Here is a 19,474-nt window from a genome sequence, read left to right on the forward strand (position 1 = left end):
GTTACCAGAAGTTGAAAAGAAGTAGATAATACAGGGTGAAATTGCTCGTTGTTTATGGAGTTAGAAAAACATATTACTGATCACGACTTAAATGTCACCCTATATATCGTATCTAAAAAAAAAAAAATATTGACAGTGTTTTTTTCGAAAATTAAACAAATTAATAGGCTTTAGAATACAGAGGTCCTTTCTTCGCTACCTATAGGTATCACGTCCGTAAGAATACTTAGAATAAAGCGGTCAAATCTCAGAATAATACAGACATAACATAACTTACTTCTAAATATACATGACTCGTAGAAATGGTCCCAGTTTGATCTACAAATGTGACTCAATATTTGAGACGTCTTTCTAACAGCTTATTCCTTAACTTCTAAATTACATAGAACAGTAACACGAAGTTAGCGCTTTTGACAAACAAAGACATGTTACATTTATTGACAGCTGCCAGAAACCATCAGTGAAAACTCATTGAAAACTACTTTTCTAACGTAAACTGGCGTCACATCTAAAGCGAAAATGGTTTAGAGTTTAATTTCTTTTAATATTGCTGAGAATGTTAGAAAGCCAATTTCAAGTGTGTCGTGTCAAGCCGTGAAGTCGGTACCTACATTCAACCAAAGATTGGTTTTCTAGCTTTACCAGAACTATTGAAAGAGTACCGATTCGTAAGCGACGCTCTAGTTTAATACTTCTAATACTTCTGTCCTTCTGATATGCTTGCTTCTTCCTGTGAAACTACTCGAACATATACTACTGGGTTATTAAGGGCTCATAATTAATTGGAATGACTCAAGAACCTTTTTCAAATAAAGACTTATGAACATCGCGAAATGTAATGCGTACCCCAGTCCCGAAACATTTCGGCTACTTTGAGCTCGCAAAGTTTCATTCACTGGGATAGGTGATTTAATTTGCGAACTCATGTTTGGTACCATATGGAAGGTTGATCAGTATACCATTCTGACCCCGTAATCACCCAGTAGATATACGCCCTGTAGAACGACGTCATACGTCTTATTTGTGAATGGATTTTTTTGTTTTACGATGACAATTTTTTATGGCGTTCACAAAGATTCGTACATTTTGGGTGAGACAATCCTGGGGCCTAGCCTAGATGAGAATTGTTTTCAGAAAACGAAACGAAAGGCTATCTGTCTATCGTACTAATATAGAGTTTAACTGTTCATGGAACATATTCCCAAATTTCATGGATTTTTGTGAGGACAATAAAAAATATTGTCAAAAAAACAAAAAAAAACCTCCTTCCTAACCACAAGTACAGATGTAATGCATTGCAAACGTTCTCGTATTTATCATGCTACTTCAGTCAACGACAATACTTTTTTCACCTCAGCAGCTCGAACAAGGGTACTTTGCTACTTAAAAACAGTGAGCAAAATCGCATTTTGCTCACTGAGTGAGACAAAATGAGCAAAATGCATTTTGCTCACTGTTTTTAAGTAGCAAAGTACCCTTGTTCGAGCTGCTGAGGTGAAAACTTAATTGTTGGTATATCTTAAGAAAACATGAGTGAATAGAGGTAAGTGATGAAGAAGGAATATATTTTTCGGGTTCTCTAATATGTTCTCACTGCTGAGGTGAAAAGTTTTGTGAACTACACGAGATCAAAGTTATTTACATCTCGTGCGCTTTTGAGTCCCGTACTACGCTCAAGATTCTAATTCTTCTATTATAGAATCTTTCGCTTGCATAGGACTTAGGGTTGCCAGATGGTCGGGATTTGGCGGGATTCTCCCGATTTTTAGCATGTGTTCCCGATTCCCGACCAAGTGAAAATTGTCCCGAAAAACAGCTTCACGTTATAAAACGATAATTTCAAGTTCCGAACTGTCGTCGAGCGAGCGAGCGACTCGCGTCGAGCCGTAATGGACAGAGCCTTGGAGGATATAATCAAACGGAGACGCCATGTCTGTAATTTTCTGTACAAAACAGTCTGCCGATTTTTGCGGGGGAGGGGAACGTCAAATGTATGCGTAACGTAAAAATAGCCATGTCAGATAAACGTCAGTCCATACATTGTGTATGACCGTTGGCCGCCTATTTTCGACAGAGGGGAAAGCCTGTTAATGGCTACTCCGTTTAGTTGTATCCTCCAAGGACAGAGCAGCTGACGTAGTGCCAATAATGTAAAATATCGTTGTTTTTAATACAATTACTTTAATTTACAACCTACTGTTTACTTACATTAATACCTGTAAACGTTACCCTTTTTTTGCAAATAAATTATTGTTTGTTTGTTTGTTTGAATTTTTTTTCCCGGCCCGAGTCCCAAAATCCCAAAAAAAAATATTTTTTTTCCCGATAATAGCGCCTTTTGATCTGGCAACCCTAATAGGACTCAAAATAAGCACTCGAAGAAATATCAAACTTTGATCTCTTGTTGTTCAAATAACTATTGTACCGAGACTGTCTGAAATAGCAAGACACGTTCGTACGTTTCCGTGAAAATACGATGGAAAATAATTATGCACTACACCTGTATGGCGTCGATCCACTGTAATACGGTTGTGAGTTGTGTGGTGCAGTAAGGGACGCTAGAGCGTGTCCAAGATGGCGGGCGGCCGCTGGTGGGGGCACACGGTGGTGAGCAACTCACCACCGTTCTCGGTGATGGCCACCGTCTTGTGGTACGCTATGAGATCAGCTGGAACAGAGATGGGTATGGTAATTTTTTTAAACAGTTTTTTTTTTATACGAATAAGCGAGGAGTTGGTTGTTACAGAGAGACTAAAGTAAAATTCTTCCTAACACAACTCAAGTTGAACACATGACAATTAAATATTCTACATTTTTAGTCGTACTGGGTAGAAAACATTCACGTATGGAACATATAGATAATTCGTTCATGGTATAGGTACAAGTGTAAGGGCTGGTTATTGAAACAACGACATCTTGGAAGTCTTTTATTCATATATCGCTATCTCTTTCTAACCTAAGTGCCCGTGACCTTATTCTCAGGTGGTTTATATTCGCTGGAAACCTCCGTACCTATAAGTACCTAAGAGTTGATCGGTGTCGGCCAGTATGGTAAAATTCACCGCCGGATCGCTCGGTCACCGCCGCTTTCCGCATGATGATTAAGGTAAGCACAATCCGCACAATCAATATCTGTTTCATCTAAGTAACTTTCCTTCTAAAGGGGCTCATTTAGACGGTGCGAGAACTCACATGCGAGTTTCATTACATTGCGTCGTTTGATCGGTCGGCTGAATTGTTGTAACCTGAATGGTCCGTAATGTAACTAAAATGCATGCGAGTTCGCCCGCCGTCTAAATCAGCCCTCTCTCATTTCTCTCGCTCATCCTTATGCCGATATATATACAGTGTAGAATATGGGACTACCACGGGAATAACGGGAATAACATAGGAAAATATGTGTTATCAAAACTATCTGTATTAAAGGAATGAGTAACGAAAAACAAAGACAGATGTCAACAGAAACTAAACCATACAACACAACCAACCAACTTTTTGCAAAATCAGTGCGTACAACACATATAGACATACCTAAGGTATCGTGCGTGGCCTGGCTATCGCCCAGCAGCCGGTACCCCCGGGGCAGGCGCTCGAGCAGGTAGTGCTTCCTTATGCCGGTATATATATAGACATACAGACATACCTAAGGTATCGTGCGTGGCCTGGCTGTCGCCGAGCAGCCGGTACCCCCGGGGCAGGCGCTCGAGCAGGTAGTGCTCCCTTATGCCGGTATATATATAGACATACAGACATACCTAAGGTATCGTGCGTGGCCTGGCTGTCGCCGAGCAGCCGGTACCCCCGGGGCAGGCGCTCGAGCAGGTAGTGCTTCCTTATGCCGGTATATATATAGACATACAGACATACCTAAGGTATCGTGCGTGGCCTGGCTATCGCCGAGCAGCCGGTACCCCCGGGGCAGGCGCTCGAGCAGGTAGTGCTCCCTTATGCCGGTATATATATAGACATACAGACATACCTAAGGTATCGTGCGTGGCCTGGCTGTCGCCCAGCAGCCGGTACCCCCGGGGCAGGCGCTCGAGCAGGTAGTGCTTGCAGCGCGCGTGGGGCGCGCGGTACGACAGCGCGTAGCCCCACACGCGCTCCGACACGCGCACCAGGAACGCGCCCGGCAGGCAGCGCGACAGCAGCTGCTCAGCCTCCGTTCGGGTGATCAGACCTGGAACAATCCCGTCACCATCATCAACAAATAACTTTTGGCAACAATTTCATTTTTGGTACAAGCTTTTATCGCTGACTGTACTTTTCTTACGACAGACAACTACTCATCGAGGGAATTCTAAAAACCCCTAACACAATTAGGTTGCGTTGTTTCATCACAGAGTTCCTATAGCCACCTCCTGTCTCCATCATCAGATCAGCTCGATGGTACCATAATATTGCGTTGTCACCCGACTTACATGTGTATGCAAAATTTCAGCTCAATCGGAAACCGGGAAGTGGATCAAATTTAACTTGCAAGATTCCATTACAGACAGACAAAGGGACAGGTGAAAGTAAATAAAAGTTTGTAAAAAGGTACATATTTTGCAAGGGTGGGAAGTTTGGAACCCTTATATATAAATATCGATATTCCCTAATGTAAGTAAATGCTGCTGCGTATTCTTCAGATCCAGTAATCGTGTTCTGTGGAAGATCCCATAATGAGCATAGTTTTTAAGCCGGGAAAATCAGAGATTTAAGGTCAGTTGCACCAAACTGTTTGTCATCGTTAAAGAGTTCGCTAAATTTTATGCGCCGGCTGACGTTGATCAGTCTGTCGAGTGCGGGTGGTGCAACTGGCCCGTACGAAACGCTGCGGAATTCGCTGGCGTGTACCTGCGTGTAATGTGTTAAATTGTACGTTCCAAACCTTACAATTTTATTAGGTCACTTAACTAAAGGGTAACTAGTACTAGTAGTAGTCAGTAATATGTGTAGTACTAAAAACTAGTACTACACATATTACTGAGTTACATTTTTAAATAAAAGCCAGTTAAAATAAAAAAATAGAAGAGTTGGTACCATGGAACCAGTTGACGGGTTTGTTGTTGTCGTCGAGCCCCACGCCTCGGGGCAGCTCCCGGCTGCGGAACCACTCCACCACCGCTTCTCGACTCGGTGGCTTGCCAGCTGAAGAAAAAAATAGGAGTACTTAATGAAGAGAAAAATACAGCAAACGGATATACTTCCCGAGTCTACTGCTACAAATTAACCTCTAGGGTAGACTTGAGATCATTTTAAAGATTTATATGAGATCTGCCGCAATCTTTTGGTAAAATTTTGATAATACTAGGACTTTTGAGATAGTCGTTCTTCTTGGGCTATCTTAGGGTCGAGAGTATGTCTTCACTGAATTATTTTCTGACCCATCTTCTTACGGCATACAAAATACACAATGATATTGGATATCCTTTTGGGTCTTTCACGCATGCAGTTTCATAAAAAAAAATAACAAATTTTACATATAAGTAGTTGAGATGTTAAGAAATGAATAATATAAATGACGGCTGCTCTTCATTTATTTCCTTCATTTATATTATTCAAGTACCTTGGCTGGGGCAGGGCGGCGGCGGCGGCGCGGGCTCGGCGGAGCGGCGGTGCGCCTCGCGCGCCGCGCGCGCTATCTCCCGCATCGCGGCTTCCGCTTCCTTGGCTTTGCGCTCTGCAATAGTAAACTCGGTGTCAAGAGGGTGTTGATACGGAACTTTTTTATTGATAACACCAAAAATTCAGTTGCTCGAATGTCAATGAAGAATTAGATGGAAGAGATGCAAGGAATAAGATAAAAATATTCACATCATGATAACAACCTTAACGCATACTTAGTGAGGTACATGGACCTAAAGTCTATTTTTTATTCGGTAGACTGAAATGACAGTTAATAGTATGAAATGACATTTCATGTTCATACTATTAAATGTCATTTCAGTCTACCGAATAAAAAAATAGACTTTAGTACCGTCTACCATTGCATGGAGCGTACCCTCCTGAACTTGATTCCGTGCAATAGTTCATCAGCTCTCGCACCCATCACGTGCGTGCGTCGTTTCCATACAAGCACTCAATAACACAGCCAGTGAAGTTGTCTAAAGGTAAAGGTACGACATACCTTGCTCCCGCCAGGCTGCGTCATCCTGCGCATTAAGCGTAGCGTCTCGCATCGAGCGTGCTCTCCTGGCCTTGATCCCGCGAAGTAATTCACCAGCTCTCGCACCCACTACGTGCGTGCGTCGTTTCCATACAAACACTCACTAACACAGTCAGTGAAGCTGTTTACTGTTCATACCTTGCTCCCGCCAGGCTGCGTCATCCTGCGCATTAAGCGTAGCGTCTCGCATCGAGCGCGCTCTCCTGGCCTTGATCCCGCGAAGTAATTCACCAGCTCTCGCACCCGCCACGCGCCGCTCCCATGCGAGTACGCGTGAACTGACGCCATCAGTGGTGCTGTTTGGAGACAGGTCCTGAAAACAGCAAGTAAAATGGTATGACATGTACGCCAACTTACTGTTTCAATAGATGGTCGACATATCCAGAGAACAGAAAACAGAAACTGAACTGTTAAATAGCACAATAGGCACTATCCGAGTGTGATAGGATCAAGGGACGGTCAGCTACAGATGTGCAAGACTTTGCAAAAAGTTGGTAAACTTCTTGGGAGTTGCTCAAAAAAATTACTAGAAATAAAGGAAGCTTTCAACCTTGTTGCCAATACAAAACGGTGTAAAGGCTCCGAAATTTTTCGATGTGGAAAATATTGTCTTTTGTGAAACAGCGCCGAATCAAATATTGCAGGCTTTAAGGTTGCTAGAGGTCTTTCTTCTTTGCAAGAAGCGATAAAAATAAAATTTACTAACCTGTAACCCATCCCTCTTCCCCTCGATAAAGTTGAAATGGAGAGTATTCTTATTAAGGTCCAGCTTCATGTCGTCGCTGTAGTCCTTCTCTTTCCCCCCGGACTTCTCTTTCACCTCGGGCTCCAGCGCTGCGATCCGCTGCCGCAAATCGTCCACTGTGCAGTAGATATCCAAGGCGTCTTCTATAGACTCGACGTTTTTGGGGGATAGGTCGAATTTCTGAAATTGAAATGAAGAATCGTTACTCACTTGGTCAATAAGAAAGAAAACTTTAAAGACGTGATATGAAGCGTCAAGTTCCGAACCTTAAAGGAAACAAGTATCAGAGGTCACGATTGGTGTCATGATATGTTGCTTTTGAATGACCTACAACACAGCCACTATCTTGTAGTCTGCTAGAAATATAGACAGAATTAGGGCAAAAAATCTGATACCACCGCATAGTAATACCTACAATATTGGTGGCTGCTTTAAAGCAAGATAAGTAAGTGCCAGTTCTTCGCCATCTTGTTGGGTTGATTATAAAGAAACAAAATAATCTATTGGACGACTAATTGATATTTTAATTCCGCGCAAAATGTCTTCCATGCGTAGCTGGTGCGTCCTATCGCGCCTGCGCGTGTCTTCCATAATTTTCTCTATGGCAATAGTCATAAAATCCACTTTACCTGCTCCAAACTATCCAGAGGCCGGTAGTCTATGAGTTGTGTGAGTTCCTTCTCAACGGACTTGCGTAGCTGGTGCGCTTCCTGTCGCGCCTGCGCGAGTGCGCGCGCGCGGGTCTCTTCTTCCAGGATGCTCTCTATGGACTTGTCGTTGGCGTGCTCGCCCATCACCCAGACCTGAAGAAAGATTGTGCTTAGAAAACATACAGGGCCACTCCATTCGTTATTGTTTGCTTGATGAAATGAAAGATGAACTGATGAGAGCCATATTATAACGAAAGTACCTAATTAATACTAAAAATTAACGACAGAGAAGAATAACCAACCACCGGGAAAAATCCCCAAGATTTCACCCCGTAGTTAGGTATCGGTTAAAAGTATATACATTCATACATTTAAAAATACCCTGAGTCCAGTCCGGATAACACAATCAGCATTTCCGTTTGCGCATACGCAAGTATGACTGTCGAGTCACTGCGCAGTGCAATTTGAAATGATTGGGCGCTATTTGGTACACTTCAGTTTGTAAACAGTTTTGATGATGTAATTGCTATGTTTGGGAACTGTTTGCTACGACTGAACAGACTTTTTTAAGCATGATGCTCTATTCATCTTTACTCTACGTAATTTCATCATCATCAGTATCGAGTAAGAACGAGACGCCAATAAATTGGCGACTCCTGATTTTGATGATTTTGCTCGGCGCTCTCATAATGTTATCATTGAAAATTCTCATCTATATTGAACTAGGTATCTATATATACTTAGTACTATGTATATTCTTAATTCAGCTTAGGTTGGAATGATAAAATTATTAGGTAGCTGTAGGTCCGCCGTAAACATTAAATAATTGATCGAACACCAATAACTACATCGGTAGGTACCTACCTTTTCTATTTAGAATCATCAAGTCAAGGTAAGTACCTATTTAGGAAGACACTAATTAATAGTCTGAAATTGTCAGCGCTTCCACTCTGCTGAAGTATTATACTTTTTCCGGCTTCCCACTGATAAAACATGAATAGGACTTACGTTCACAACAAAATAAATGTTCAAGCATTGAGTAAACCTCAACGACATTGGGATAAAGAACCAGATGTTACTAAAGGCCGCTTGTGTTACGATGGAAGAAACAACTTTAAACCGATTGAAATAAGTGTTAATGGCTTTGATGACAATCATCAAGTAATGCCTGGCATTGCAAGATGTTTGGCATTCCATTAAATATGTTCTCTTATTTAGGTCAAATGCAAAGCGTTTGACATACCAACTAGACATTTACCATAATCCGTGTAGGTACTGGTTAAGTTTCCTATTTGCAAAGATAATCTGTATAAATTCGTCTTCCTAAGTACCTAGTTCCGCTAATGAAAGTAGATAAGTTATTCTTCGATGTAAATCAAGGCTTTAACGTTAACATTAGGTAGGTACGCTCATCATATTTCATCATAGTTTAATGTTTCTTATAATCTTATCCAGATCGCAAAATAGTTATCACATCTTTTATGACGTTATATTTTCATAACGTACACTTTCCCTGTGGGAACTTTGATATGATATAATGAGATATCATTGTTCTATTGTGCAATTATAATAGTGGATAATATAAGTAGTTGTATACCTAAACATTTAAAAAGCAAGCCAGATACTACAATCAAGAAAATGTTATGAAAGTTTCTAGTACCTACAGTTTAGCATGATCGACATGATCGTAGATAATTTCATAGAAGTTTGACGTTTAACATAACACTTGCACAGTCTGTGCTATCCAAAACTCTGCTAACTAAGCTTGGTCTAACCTAACTCTACCTAATGTCATAATGTAAACCTTGACGTTATCGGTTACGCATTGAGCAAATATTATCACGTAGGTATTCATTCCAGCAGTCTTAAGGCTTACTTACCCATGCTTCCCAGATTTTGACCTGTCTGACATTTCTCCTTCAGTCAGGTTCTGGACTTCCAGATCCTTCCTTGTAATATGGCTAACCCTTTAAGAACTTGCTTATTTCCATAACTATTATGCCAAAGCCTCATCATCAGCCTAAGCCTCTTGGCTAAGCCTCTTTGCTAAGTTATATTTGCTTACCCACGGTTCTCCATCTTCTCCGTGCAAGAATTTGACCTGCTTCTTCCCATTCTTCTTCGGCATGTCCGTCGTTTCTTCTTTGCAGAGCTTTTGGTCCCAGATCTGCCAACGACGCACCTGGAATTCGGTTTAAATTCTTTATTATACTACTTCAAAAGAGTTCATGAGTCCATTAAGAATTTAATTTTAATTATTCCTCCCATATTGGGATAACCTCCTCCAATTGAGAGGGGATTTAAATCTTCTGTAGGCAGTGGTGTAGGGTTGGCGCCGGTATAGTTTTATTTGAAGTTCCTAAGCGCATTGTATATGCCTACTTGAATAATAATTAATAAACTATCTTTATCTTATTTTCTTTCTTCTTAAGTACTTAAATACCTATTTGGTCCGGTTCGAAGGACCAACACCGTTCCCTTCACAGTGAATGAACTCACTGATTGACTAATTAAGTTATAAGTAGGTATGTTGTTTATATTATAAGGTACACACAGATATAAAGAAATGAGCGATCACATCTGATCTGGCGGAATAAAAATACCCTTAAAAACTTAGGTAGGTAGTTATTAGCTTGTAAATTACTTACTTACTGTGGTTGGTTATTAATTAGCTACCTAATAGCCATGACTAAAGTCGCCTACAGCTTTATTCATTGCACTTGTAACTATGTAACAAGTAGGTAAGTAACTGAAACTAACAGGCCTTTAAGAAAATATCATTCAGTTACCTATATACATACTTTGTTGCAAAATGAAGACATATAAATGTAATATTTTAACATTATTATACTCTTCAGACGACCTGTTACAACAATTGTCTATTGCAGCGGTCGGCAACCCGCGGCCCGTGAACCTGTCACTTGCGGCCCGCGAGCCTCCCTGGCTATTTTGTATGTAATATTGACAAACTACAATGTCTGATCAAGTCATAAATATTAACAAAGTGCGGCCCGCGTCAACTTCGTTAACTACTATGTGGCCCTTGGCTGCTAAAAGGTTGCCGACCGCTGGTCTATTATAAGTTCTTCGGTACCATTAGCTCGAGGTCAGATTTGTCACGACCCGCTATCGAATTTTAAAGCGTTTACCGATATATTTATAATTAATAGAGTCCATCTAAGCTAACTTTGCAGCGATTTGAACATACGAAATAATTCGAATTTCCCATTTTTCGCACTTGTACCTATCGTAGATCATTTTGTATTTACTTACCCATTACATTTACAAGAAACAAAAGATAAACGATGACTCAACTCATATTTACATTTAGAAAATGTTCAATAGTGTTCTGGTGAAATACAAGACATGTTATGAGACCACAAATTTTAACCCTATCATAACCTCATCAACATCATCGCGTGCCTTTACTACATATTAGAATATTAGTAAATAACATCAAATGGTCATAGCAATGTAAAGCAACATTAACCTTCTAACATCATTCAAGACAGCAAAAGAAAGAATGTAAGATGTATGCATTGAGATCTTTAGAAACGAATTTAATGGCTATTGCAAAGAAAAGGCAAGCGCTACGAGAATAGATTTACCATTTAGAAATAATAGAATAGAAATAATTTTATTCGTGAGCACAAACACAAAATAGAAACAGATGTAACAGATATAACAGAGATATAACAAGAGATGACAAGAGATATAACAGAGAATAAAAGGATAAAGTGCCACGAAATGGTCTCATCTCAGCATGTTGCTGGCGACTTCCAGCGCTGATCTTCCGATGATAATCTTCTGATACTTAATTGATGGGTACTATTAAGAATTAATACAAAGGCAAACCTCACAAAGGTGAGTATCGATGTTAGATCATTTTATAGATAACTTAGACCTTCGCATTTTACAAGCTTCAAATAGGAATGTAGCAAATTGATCTATTTTATTGTCCTTGCCATTCAATTAGTCATTAGTTTAAAATCAGACTGAGCACTGACCTTGCTGTGTCGAAAGTACAATTTCGTACAAAAAACGGAATCGAATTATGTAAGGAAATCTATTTCGGTTGACCCATAGATTGTCGATGTCCGCTAATTGTCACAACATCCGTTTGGCTTTTTCAATTCAAGGCTTGGTTGATCTAATAGATATCTAACACGATCTATCGTAAAAGTGACATTGGTTGCCCGAATTGCGCTGCAAAAGAGAACTACGAGTACATAGTTGAAATCTAAACTATAACGTATCTAGAATGGATCTAGTACGTGTCGTCTCTTGTGAATATCTTGAAGTTCGAATACGGCAGGATGGCTAATAATTATGCACTACATCTGTAAGTCTTTTGTAAGATTTTGTTTGGTAGTAGTAGCAATTAGAAGCATCGACTGAAGAGAGAAAAAGAGGGGTATTGTTAATGTTTTACGTTTGTGTGTGCACTTCTTGGGCAAGTCCTTTAGCCCCAAATAGCTTTACGCTTTTTGTCAACTCTGATTTGGTAATTCTAGCGATAGGATTAAGGCGGGATTCCACCCGGGAGGCATGTGTGCCTGTGTGGCACAAGCATTATTGTACAGAATATGCTCGTGCCGCACATTGCCGCACACTGGTGGAATCCCGCATTTACGCATCGCAGTTTCAATGTTACAACAGGGGTCCCTTTTGTTTCCCATATTATCATTAGTCATAAAACTGAAACCGTTAACTTTTCAGGATTTTCGTAAGGTTATCCTATAGATAGGTTAGGTTAGGTTTGTTTTATGGCAATCCTGAAAAGTGACGCGTATCTGAACCATATGAATTATGACTAACGAAAAAGCGGGCAAACAATACATTATGACTTCAAACTTTTTGGGAAACAATAGAGACCCGTATACAACATTGACTTAATTAATTTGAGACAGATTGAGATTAGAAATATTTCATCTCTTAGCTTCGAATTAAGTATTCTACTACTAATTTCTTATAGGAGCAGCCAGCAGTTCTGCTGCAAGGACGCAGAGGCTTTAGTACACGTACCTGTTCCTCCCGCATTTTGCAGAACAGCGTCTGTTTCTGGGCCTCGTCCAGCTCGGCCAGGATCTCCGGGTCCACCCACATGTCCAGGACCTACAGCACCAGGAACACGTACCTGCTCCTCCCGCATCTTGCAGAACAGCGTCTGTTTCTGGGCTTCCTCCAGCTCGGCTAGGATCTCCGGGTCCACCCACATGTCCAGGACCTACAGCACCAGGAACAAGTACCTGTTCCTCCCGCATCTTGCAGGACAGCGTCTGTTTCTGGGCTTCCTCCAGCTCGGCTACGATCTCCGGGTCCACCCACATGTCCAGGACCTACAGCACCAGGAACACGTACCTGTTCCTCCCGCATCTTGCAGAACAGCGTCTGTTTCTGGGCTTCCTCCAGCTCGGCTAGGATCTCCGGGTCCACCCACATGTCCAGGACCTACAGCACCAGGAACACGTACCTGTTCCTCCCGCATCTTGCAGAACAGCGTCTGTTTCTGGGCCTCATCCAGCTCGGCCAGGATCTCCGGGTCCACCCACATGTCCCGCAGGATCTGCTGCAGCATGGTGCCGGCCCTGGAACAAGGCAAAACAGGTTTATAAAAGGCAGTCATCATTGAAATAAAAAAGAAAACCTACAGGGCTCTGAAGCCACGCCCAAAACTTGATCAAATATTTGAAAAGACCCAAAATGTGAAAAGATAAGTAGGTATTAACATGTCATCCTTATGCAATTCTATCGAAATACCTGAAAAAGAAAAAGTTCTTGGGAAAGTCCTTTTTTGAAATTACTGGGACTATGAAGGACGTTTTTAGCAGAGTTATAATAAGTTATAAAACTTATTATTTCCATGTTGCTCTTAATCGTCATATACAGATATATTTAAACTTGTAGTTATAAATATTTTATAAATTCACCTTATGAAATAAATTACTTACAATTCAATAAAAACTAAATTACAACTACTTAACACAAATAGTCCCCCAGATCCGATCCCTGCGGAAGGGTGCCCTAATAAGTTATTAGTTATCAGGCTCAATAGAATAGAATAGAATAGAAATAATTTTATTCGTGAGCACAAACACAAAATAGAAACAGATGTAACAGATATAACAGAGATATAACAAGAGATAACAAGAGATATAACAGAGAATAAATGGAAAAAGTGCCACGAAATGGTGTCAATATTTCCTATAAGTACCTATTATCGTAATACAAACAGCAAAACTACTATCCATCGGTGGACCTTATGCCTTTTGTAATAAGGTTTACGAACTGCCAGTCAACAGTGTAACATGGTACTATATCGACATAACGAAGGAAATCAACATGTGTATGTATACTCTACTACTTTTACACACTCATTAACCTAATGCGTACAAATCAGGCAAGTTATATTTACTCCAGTCATAATTACAAATTTCCAGGAAATAAACCAGTGAAAGTAAATAATGGTCTTGGATAACCTATGGTCTATTAATAGTACTTCCTCGTATATGTGGCCTTTGCGTATCAATGCTTGTATTGTTGATTAATGTAGCTTTTAATGGAATATTACCGAGGAGTTTTCCTAGTGCCATAAAGAGTATAACTTGATATATACGAGTATTAAGTACACAATTACGCACAACTCGCACATGTACTAATAACTTATGTAGTGCGTAATATGCTTATGTATTAAAAGAGTTGTATGTGCAATGTAAAAGGTATATACGCATTTACGTTTACTAGATAATCTTTAATGTTAGAACAGGTATACAATTGTTTAAAATAGGTAGTTATCAATTCCTAATTCAATTTATTATTGGGAGCGACTTTGTCAGACTGATTTTATAAATAATTTACCTACAATCTGGGAGACCGAGGTATACTCGGAAAACATATAAAAAAAACGAAAATGCGCGTTTTCTGAGAGATAAGATCTAGCTAGATCGATTCTTCGCCCGCGAAAACCCCCATATATCAAATATCATCGAAATCGTTAGAGCCGTTTCCGAGATTCCCGAAATATATTAATAAATATAGAAGAATACCTAGCTCGTGAAAAGGTATAAGATATATAATACATATCTTAATATATAGCCACAGAGCCACGCTTGCATTCGCATTACGCCGATATGTCATGCACCTTGTCACAGTTGGTTAGTCACGCTCACATACAGGGCGATAATGGGAACTGCCTCAAAACGGAAAGAAAAGATATACTTAAGTATTATTTCGGTTTCAAACTTCATCTCTATCCGTGTAGGTAGCTACGTTATTGTATTCTCTGTTCAAAATTGAGTCTAATACACATAAGAGTCAAAAGCAATAAAAACTGTTGTATCGTTTTATGTCAATAATTTATAAATTTGTAAATAAAATATTTTTAAACAGACCCGAGAGACGTGATTGTGTAGTGTGTACTCGTAAGTAAAAACACCGGTGTGTAGGTATTAGAGTTACAACAAGATAAGTCTGCAACGATTTTGACAGCACACGCAGTGCAAGTGTTATTTATACCTCATAATTTCATAGAAGTTTGACGTTTAAAATGACACTTGCTATCAAAATCGTTGCAGACTTATCTTGGTCTAACTCTATCAACTTCTGATTCCTAATATTGAATTTCCAAATAACAGACTAAAGTTCTAAATGGACGACATTATTCTCATCTCACCCTGTATACATTCTCGCAGGATATTTACAATACATCAGAGGGCCTACCGCGAACCACGTTCGAAGTGTTACCTCCCTGTCACACTTACGTACGAATTTACAAGTGCGACAGAGAGGCAACTAGGGCTTCCAAATACCGGACTTCTCACAATACCGGTATTAATACCGAAACTGTCTTCATCAATACCGGGATCCCGGGATCCCGGTATTGGATATGAATCGCTTAAAAATATATAGTTTTATTAAAAAGGGGAATTAGAAAGGCTCACTGGAATACCAGATATGTCCTAAAAGCTATTACAACAATAAACAATCAATGTCGCCATCTGCAATAATTTTATTTCACACTCCAGGTTGGCAATAATTTTATCCAATTTGTTGACTTCACCTCGCCAGTCACATTTGTAGTCCAACTTAACCAACCAGACAACATTTTTTCAAATTTCCGTCAAAATTGGTTTGCCATTATTACAGTTATCCTTGCTCTTTCGTTTTATTTTTTGATAAAATTATAAGGACTAATTATGTTAATGTTAATGGCACTATTCATCACAATCATCAATTCATCACTCACATAACTTCAGGACTCATCCACCACCAACCACCAAATATTTATCTGACGCATTAGGCAACGATCTTGTTTCAATAATAAAATGCGGGCTAGAGACCAGTTAGAGTTAGACCAAGTAAAGTCTGCAACGATTTTGATAGCATACGCAGTACGCAGTGCAAGTGTTATTTGTACGTCATAATTTCATAGAAGTTTGACGTTTAATATAACACTTGCACTGCGCGTGCTATCAAAATCGTTGCAGACTTTTCTTGGTCAACTCTAGATGCGTCTGACGTTTAGTAAGCTTTTTGATACAGCCGAATATAATGGATTTCAAGGGTTTATACTGAGCATTTCCCTCATTTTTTAAAATACCGGGATCCCGGTATTGCCTTTAAAAATACCGGTATTGAAAAATGCGTTTAAAAAGACGGGATCCCGGGATCCCGAAATACCGGGATCCCGGTATTGGAAGCCCTAGAGGCAACACGTCGAACGTGGTTCGCGGTAGGCGCTCAGAAATCGCTAATGGTGTGTATTTATTTTATCTGTCTGTTTGTTCTTTTGTCGTGACTAAGTGCATTGGGTTGGTGCTATGAATGATATTTATAAACTCATGTTACAAGTATGCATTTTAAACTTCTATGAAATTATGACGATTGAAAAAACACTTGCACAGTCAGTGCTATCAAAATCGCTGCCGAGTTAGCTTGGTCTGACTCGACATCGTTCAACAATCCGGGCTCAAGTAGGCTCGTACCGAACTTACAAAGGAGTCGTGACTGTGGTTACGACACTTGCGACACAATCAAACCAGTTCTGTGGCGCAGTACATGCAGCCTGTGCAACACAGCCCTGGAGCATTCGAACTTTACTGATTGTATTATGATCTCGTACTTCGTACTTATAAAGTGGTGCTAGAATAGGTCGCTGGTGGGCTGCGAGGCCTGCGAGTGAAAAAAATTTGGTACCTAGACCAATTTATATAGGTACCGAAGTAAACAATAATGCCGCTCTTGGTGGAACCTCCTAATCCCGAGTTCCTTTTAAAAGGACAAAATAAGGTTCCAAATTAATAACTGCAAAAATTACTCAGGGTAGGAGGCTACAGTTCCTAATGTAACCGATTCTGGTTCTAAATATTTGAGAAAATGCTCAAGCCAATTTTCGTTTCGATGCACTGATAAAAAAATTATTGAAGAATGGCATTAGATATAAGGAAATTTCAATGTATTGCACTATACCATTTACTCAAAGCTGTCATATTCCGTTCCATAACCGTCAGAATTCGAGATAAAACTGTTTCTATCTCGTAACAACCTAAGCACAAAAGCTTCACAGACATCCATTACCTACCAAACAGACATGAATGTCCTCCATTTTAAGACGCATACGCCATTTTAAAGCTAGTCTGTGGGTGGCAATAGTTTAAAAGTGAAGGTGACTGAAATGTCGTGACTGAGATCTAGGCGGGTTCACTTCTAACACTTGCCTTGGATTAACATGGTTCGTATATCTTTTTGTACCTACGAGTCCTACAAACAATAGGCAAAGTGAATTCTTAGAAACAGGATTAAATTACGTATCAAATCGGCACGTATACGTGGAAATCATTTATATATAGAAACTTTCAGTGATATATCAAATTCAGAGCTTTTACCAACACTCCACACTAGTTTTACCCGTGAGCTATTTCATTCATTCATCACTCATCCCAGTCGCCTCTCTTTCAATTGCAAGACCTTACCAACATAGGCAACATACAAACGCCATTATCTACTAAGTACTAAACAATTTGTCAAACTCACGCCTAAACAAATGACTGCCGACCTTTCGCAAAACGAAGCGTCCATCATTAAACAAATGCATGACGTGACGTCATCCACTCCCGCGCTTTGCATTGTGCAAACAAGTGATATTCTGATTGCTTAGACGTTTATAATGGTGAACCAGAAATAGGAGCTGTTACCAACCTCGGTACTAGAGGATCGTCTATATCTATGTATCGTGAAAGCCGCGAATTTGGTTTGTCGAAGTTCCCGGTGGGGCACCATTTTCCCAATCCAGAGTCTTAAGTGTTCATATTCAATTAATGGTTTCTATTCACCACACTAGCAACACATGACAGTTTAAGATGGAGTCAAAATGGAAGTACCTACTCACGCTCCAAAAAGTCCAAAAAGACTCAAATAAGGACACGGTTGAAAGATTCCTATAGCCTTTAAAACGTGGTCTCATAAATCGGATTTTGTTGACCCAACTTGCCCAAGACCGAAGCGAGTGGAAGACTACCTGCCTATGTTTGATAAGCTCTACCCCAACGTTAGATGTAGAGAGACTCCTCAAATCTTCTTGTTTTTCTGTTCTGCAGGAAAACAAAAAGATTTGAGGAGAATAGTGTGGGAATGCCGCCGGGACAGTAACCTGCAGCTCCATCTTCAGGGAACTGGGCTGAATGAACGCGACACGTGATCGACCGGGCGTCCCTACACTACATCTACCCCAACGTTACGACGGGTAGCAAGAAGAAAGAAAAGCCCTGAAATGGGTGGTGTCTGAGGCGTCCGACGTCGACATGTCATTTTCTATAACGGCTGATCGGTGATCACGTGGTGCTTTCCATAGAAAACGATGCGCCGGAAGCTTTGGCCCGGCCCCGGCACGGTCTAGCGTGCGTCATCCTTAAAGCGGACCTCGACCTTTTGTCCGTCCCTCTTGATTGAACCTATACTTATGCTTCAGATCATACTTAATTGTTTTGCTTGAAACGTCCATTATGAATAGCAGCGCGGCGAAGAAAGCGTCCGACGCGCAGGCGCAGTCAAGGGCACCTCGCCATTCACTGTCAATCTCAAACGCCGATGCCGAGGCTATGAACTACTGTTTAAGGTTTGTTAGGATTTTATCGAGGAACTAAATACTTAGTATGGAGTTATTTAAATTTTAAACAGGGATTACAGGTTTCTAACTAGTCGGCAATATACCTACCAAGACTTGGATTATCAGTAGTCTATAGGCTGACATATATAAATATAAATATATATATATATATGTCGGCGCGTAGCACCTGTAAGCTTATAGTGGCTGGGGCCCGTGAAGGTGGCCCGCATTCCTGGTCAATTGTTTACATTAACAGCATTAGGCGTGATTGTCACAGAGTACGTCGTTGTTCCTTGAAGCGGGGCGGTTATTGTAAACACTGCCGAACGTAGCCGTGGGTCTGGTATTTGAATGAAATTTGATATTAGTTCTTTGTTCTGAGCTTAGCTATGAAATGCCGAGCGGGCATTAAGATTTGGGCCATGGTTGAGTTGGGACGCGTGCTGTCCCGTAAGCCCGTGACCGCGCCGTGCGATTTCGTGTGCGCTTTAAGTACCTACTTGTACCACTTGACCCACGGATTCGTTTCCGTTTCTTGATAACTTTGTGGTGTAAGCTTTGATTAACTTGGTGTGATTTCTTTGTGATTTGGAACTTAATTGTCATTGTGATTTAGTGACATTCGGCACCTATACGTAGTTACACTAATTACTAGTGTCAGTGAGTTTATTGCATTAACATTGTATTGGACTTGTGTGCGAGATATGCCCACTGTTTCCGCCCACCATGGAGCCGATGCCTGGTCCCCTGATGCCTTCATAGACCTACCGGCTCCGACATATATATATATCCAAAGACTTGTGCGTATCCTCAATCCGCGAAAA

The 19,474-nt window shown here is 40.5% G+C and overlaps 1 protein-coding gene across 1 annotated transcript in view; it reads right to left on the minus strand.

The window, feature by feature from the left end:
• Positions 1–2,529: 2,529 nt before the first annotated feature.
• The window catches only part of LOC134653948 (SH2 domain-containing protein 4B-like), a 51,246-nt gene continuing 34,301 nt past the window's right edge, over positions 2,530–19,474 (minus strand). Inside the window, exons 2-10 of the mRNA XM_063509318.1 lie at positions 13,020–13,134; positions 9,612–9,728; positions 7,526–7,699; positions 6,858–7,076; positions 6,290–6,464; positions 5,552–5,665; positions 5,026–5,133; positions 3,980–4,180; positions 2,530–2,668 (exon numbers count right to left, since the gene is read on the minus strand). Of these exons, the coding sequence (XP_063365388.1) occupies positions 2,559–2,668; positions 3,980–4,180; positions 5,026–5,133; positions 5,552–5,665; positions 6,290–6,464; positions 6,858–7,076; positions 7,526–7,699; positions 9,612–9,728; positions 13,020–13,124 (1,323 nt within the window). The 5' untranslated portion in view covers positions 13,125–13,134 and the 3' untranslated portion in view covers positions 2,530–2,558. The remainder of the gene's footprint in view (positions 2,669–3,979; positions 4,181–5,025; positions 5,134–5,551; positions 5,666–6,289; positions 6,465–6,857; positions 7,077–7,525; positions 7,700–9,611; positions 9,729–13,019; positions 13,135–19,474) is intronic.

Source organism: Cydia amplana, chromosome 14 (assembly GCF_948474715.1).
Source record: "Cydia amplana chromosome 14, ilCydAmpl1.1, whole genome shotgun sequence".
Lineage (NCBI taxonomy): Eukaryota > Metazoa > Arthropoda > Insecta > Lepidoptera > Tortricidae > Cydia > Cydia amplana.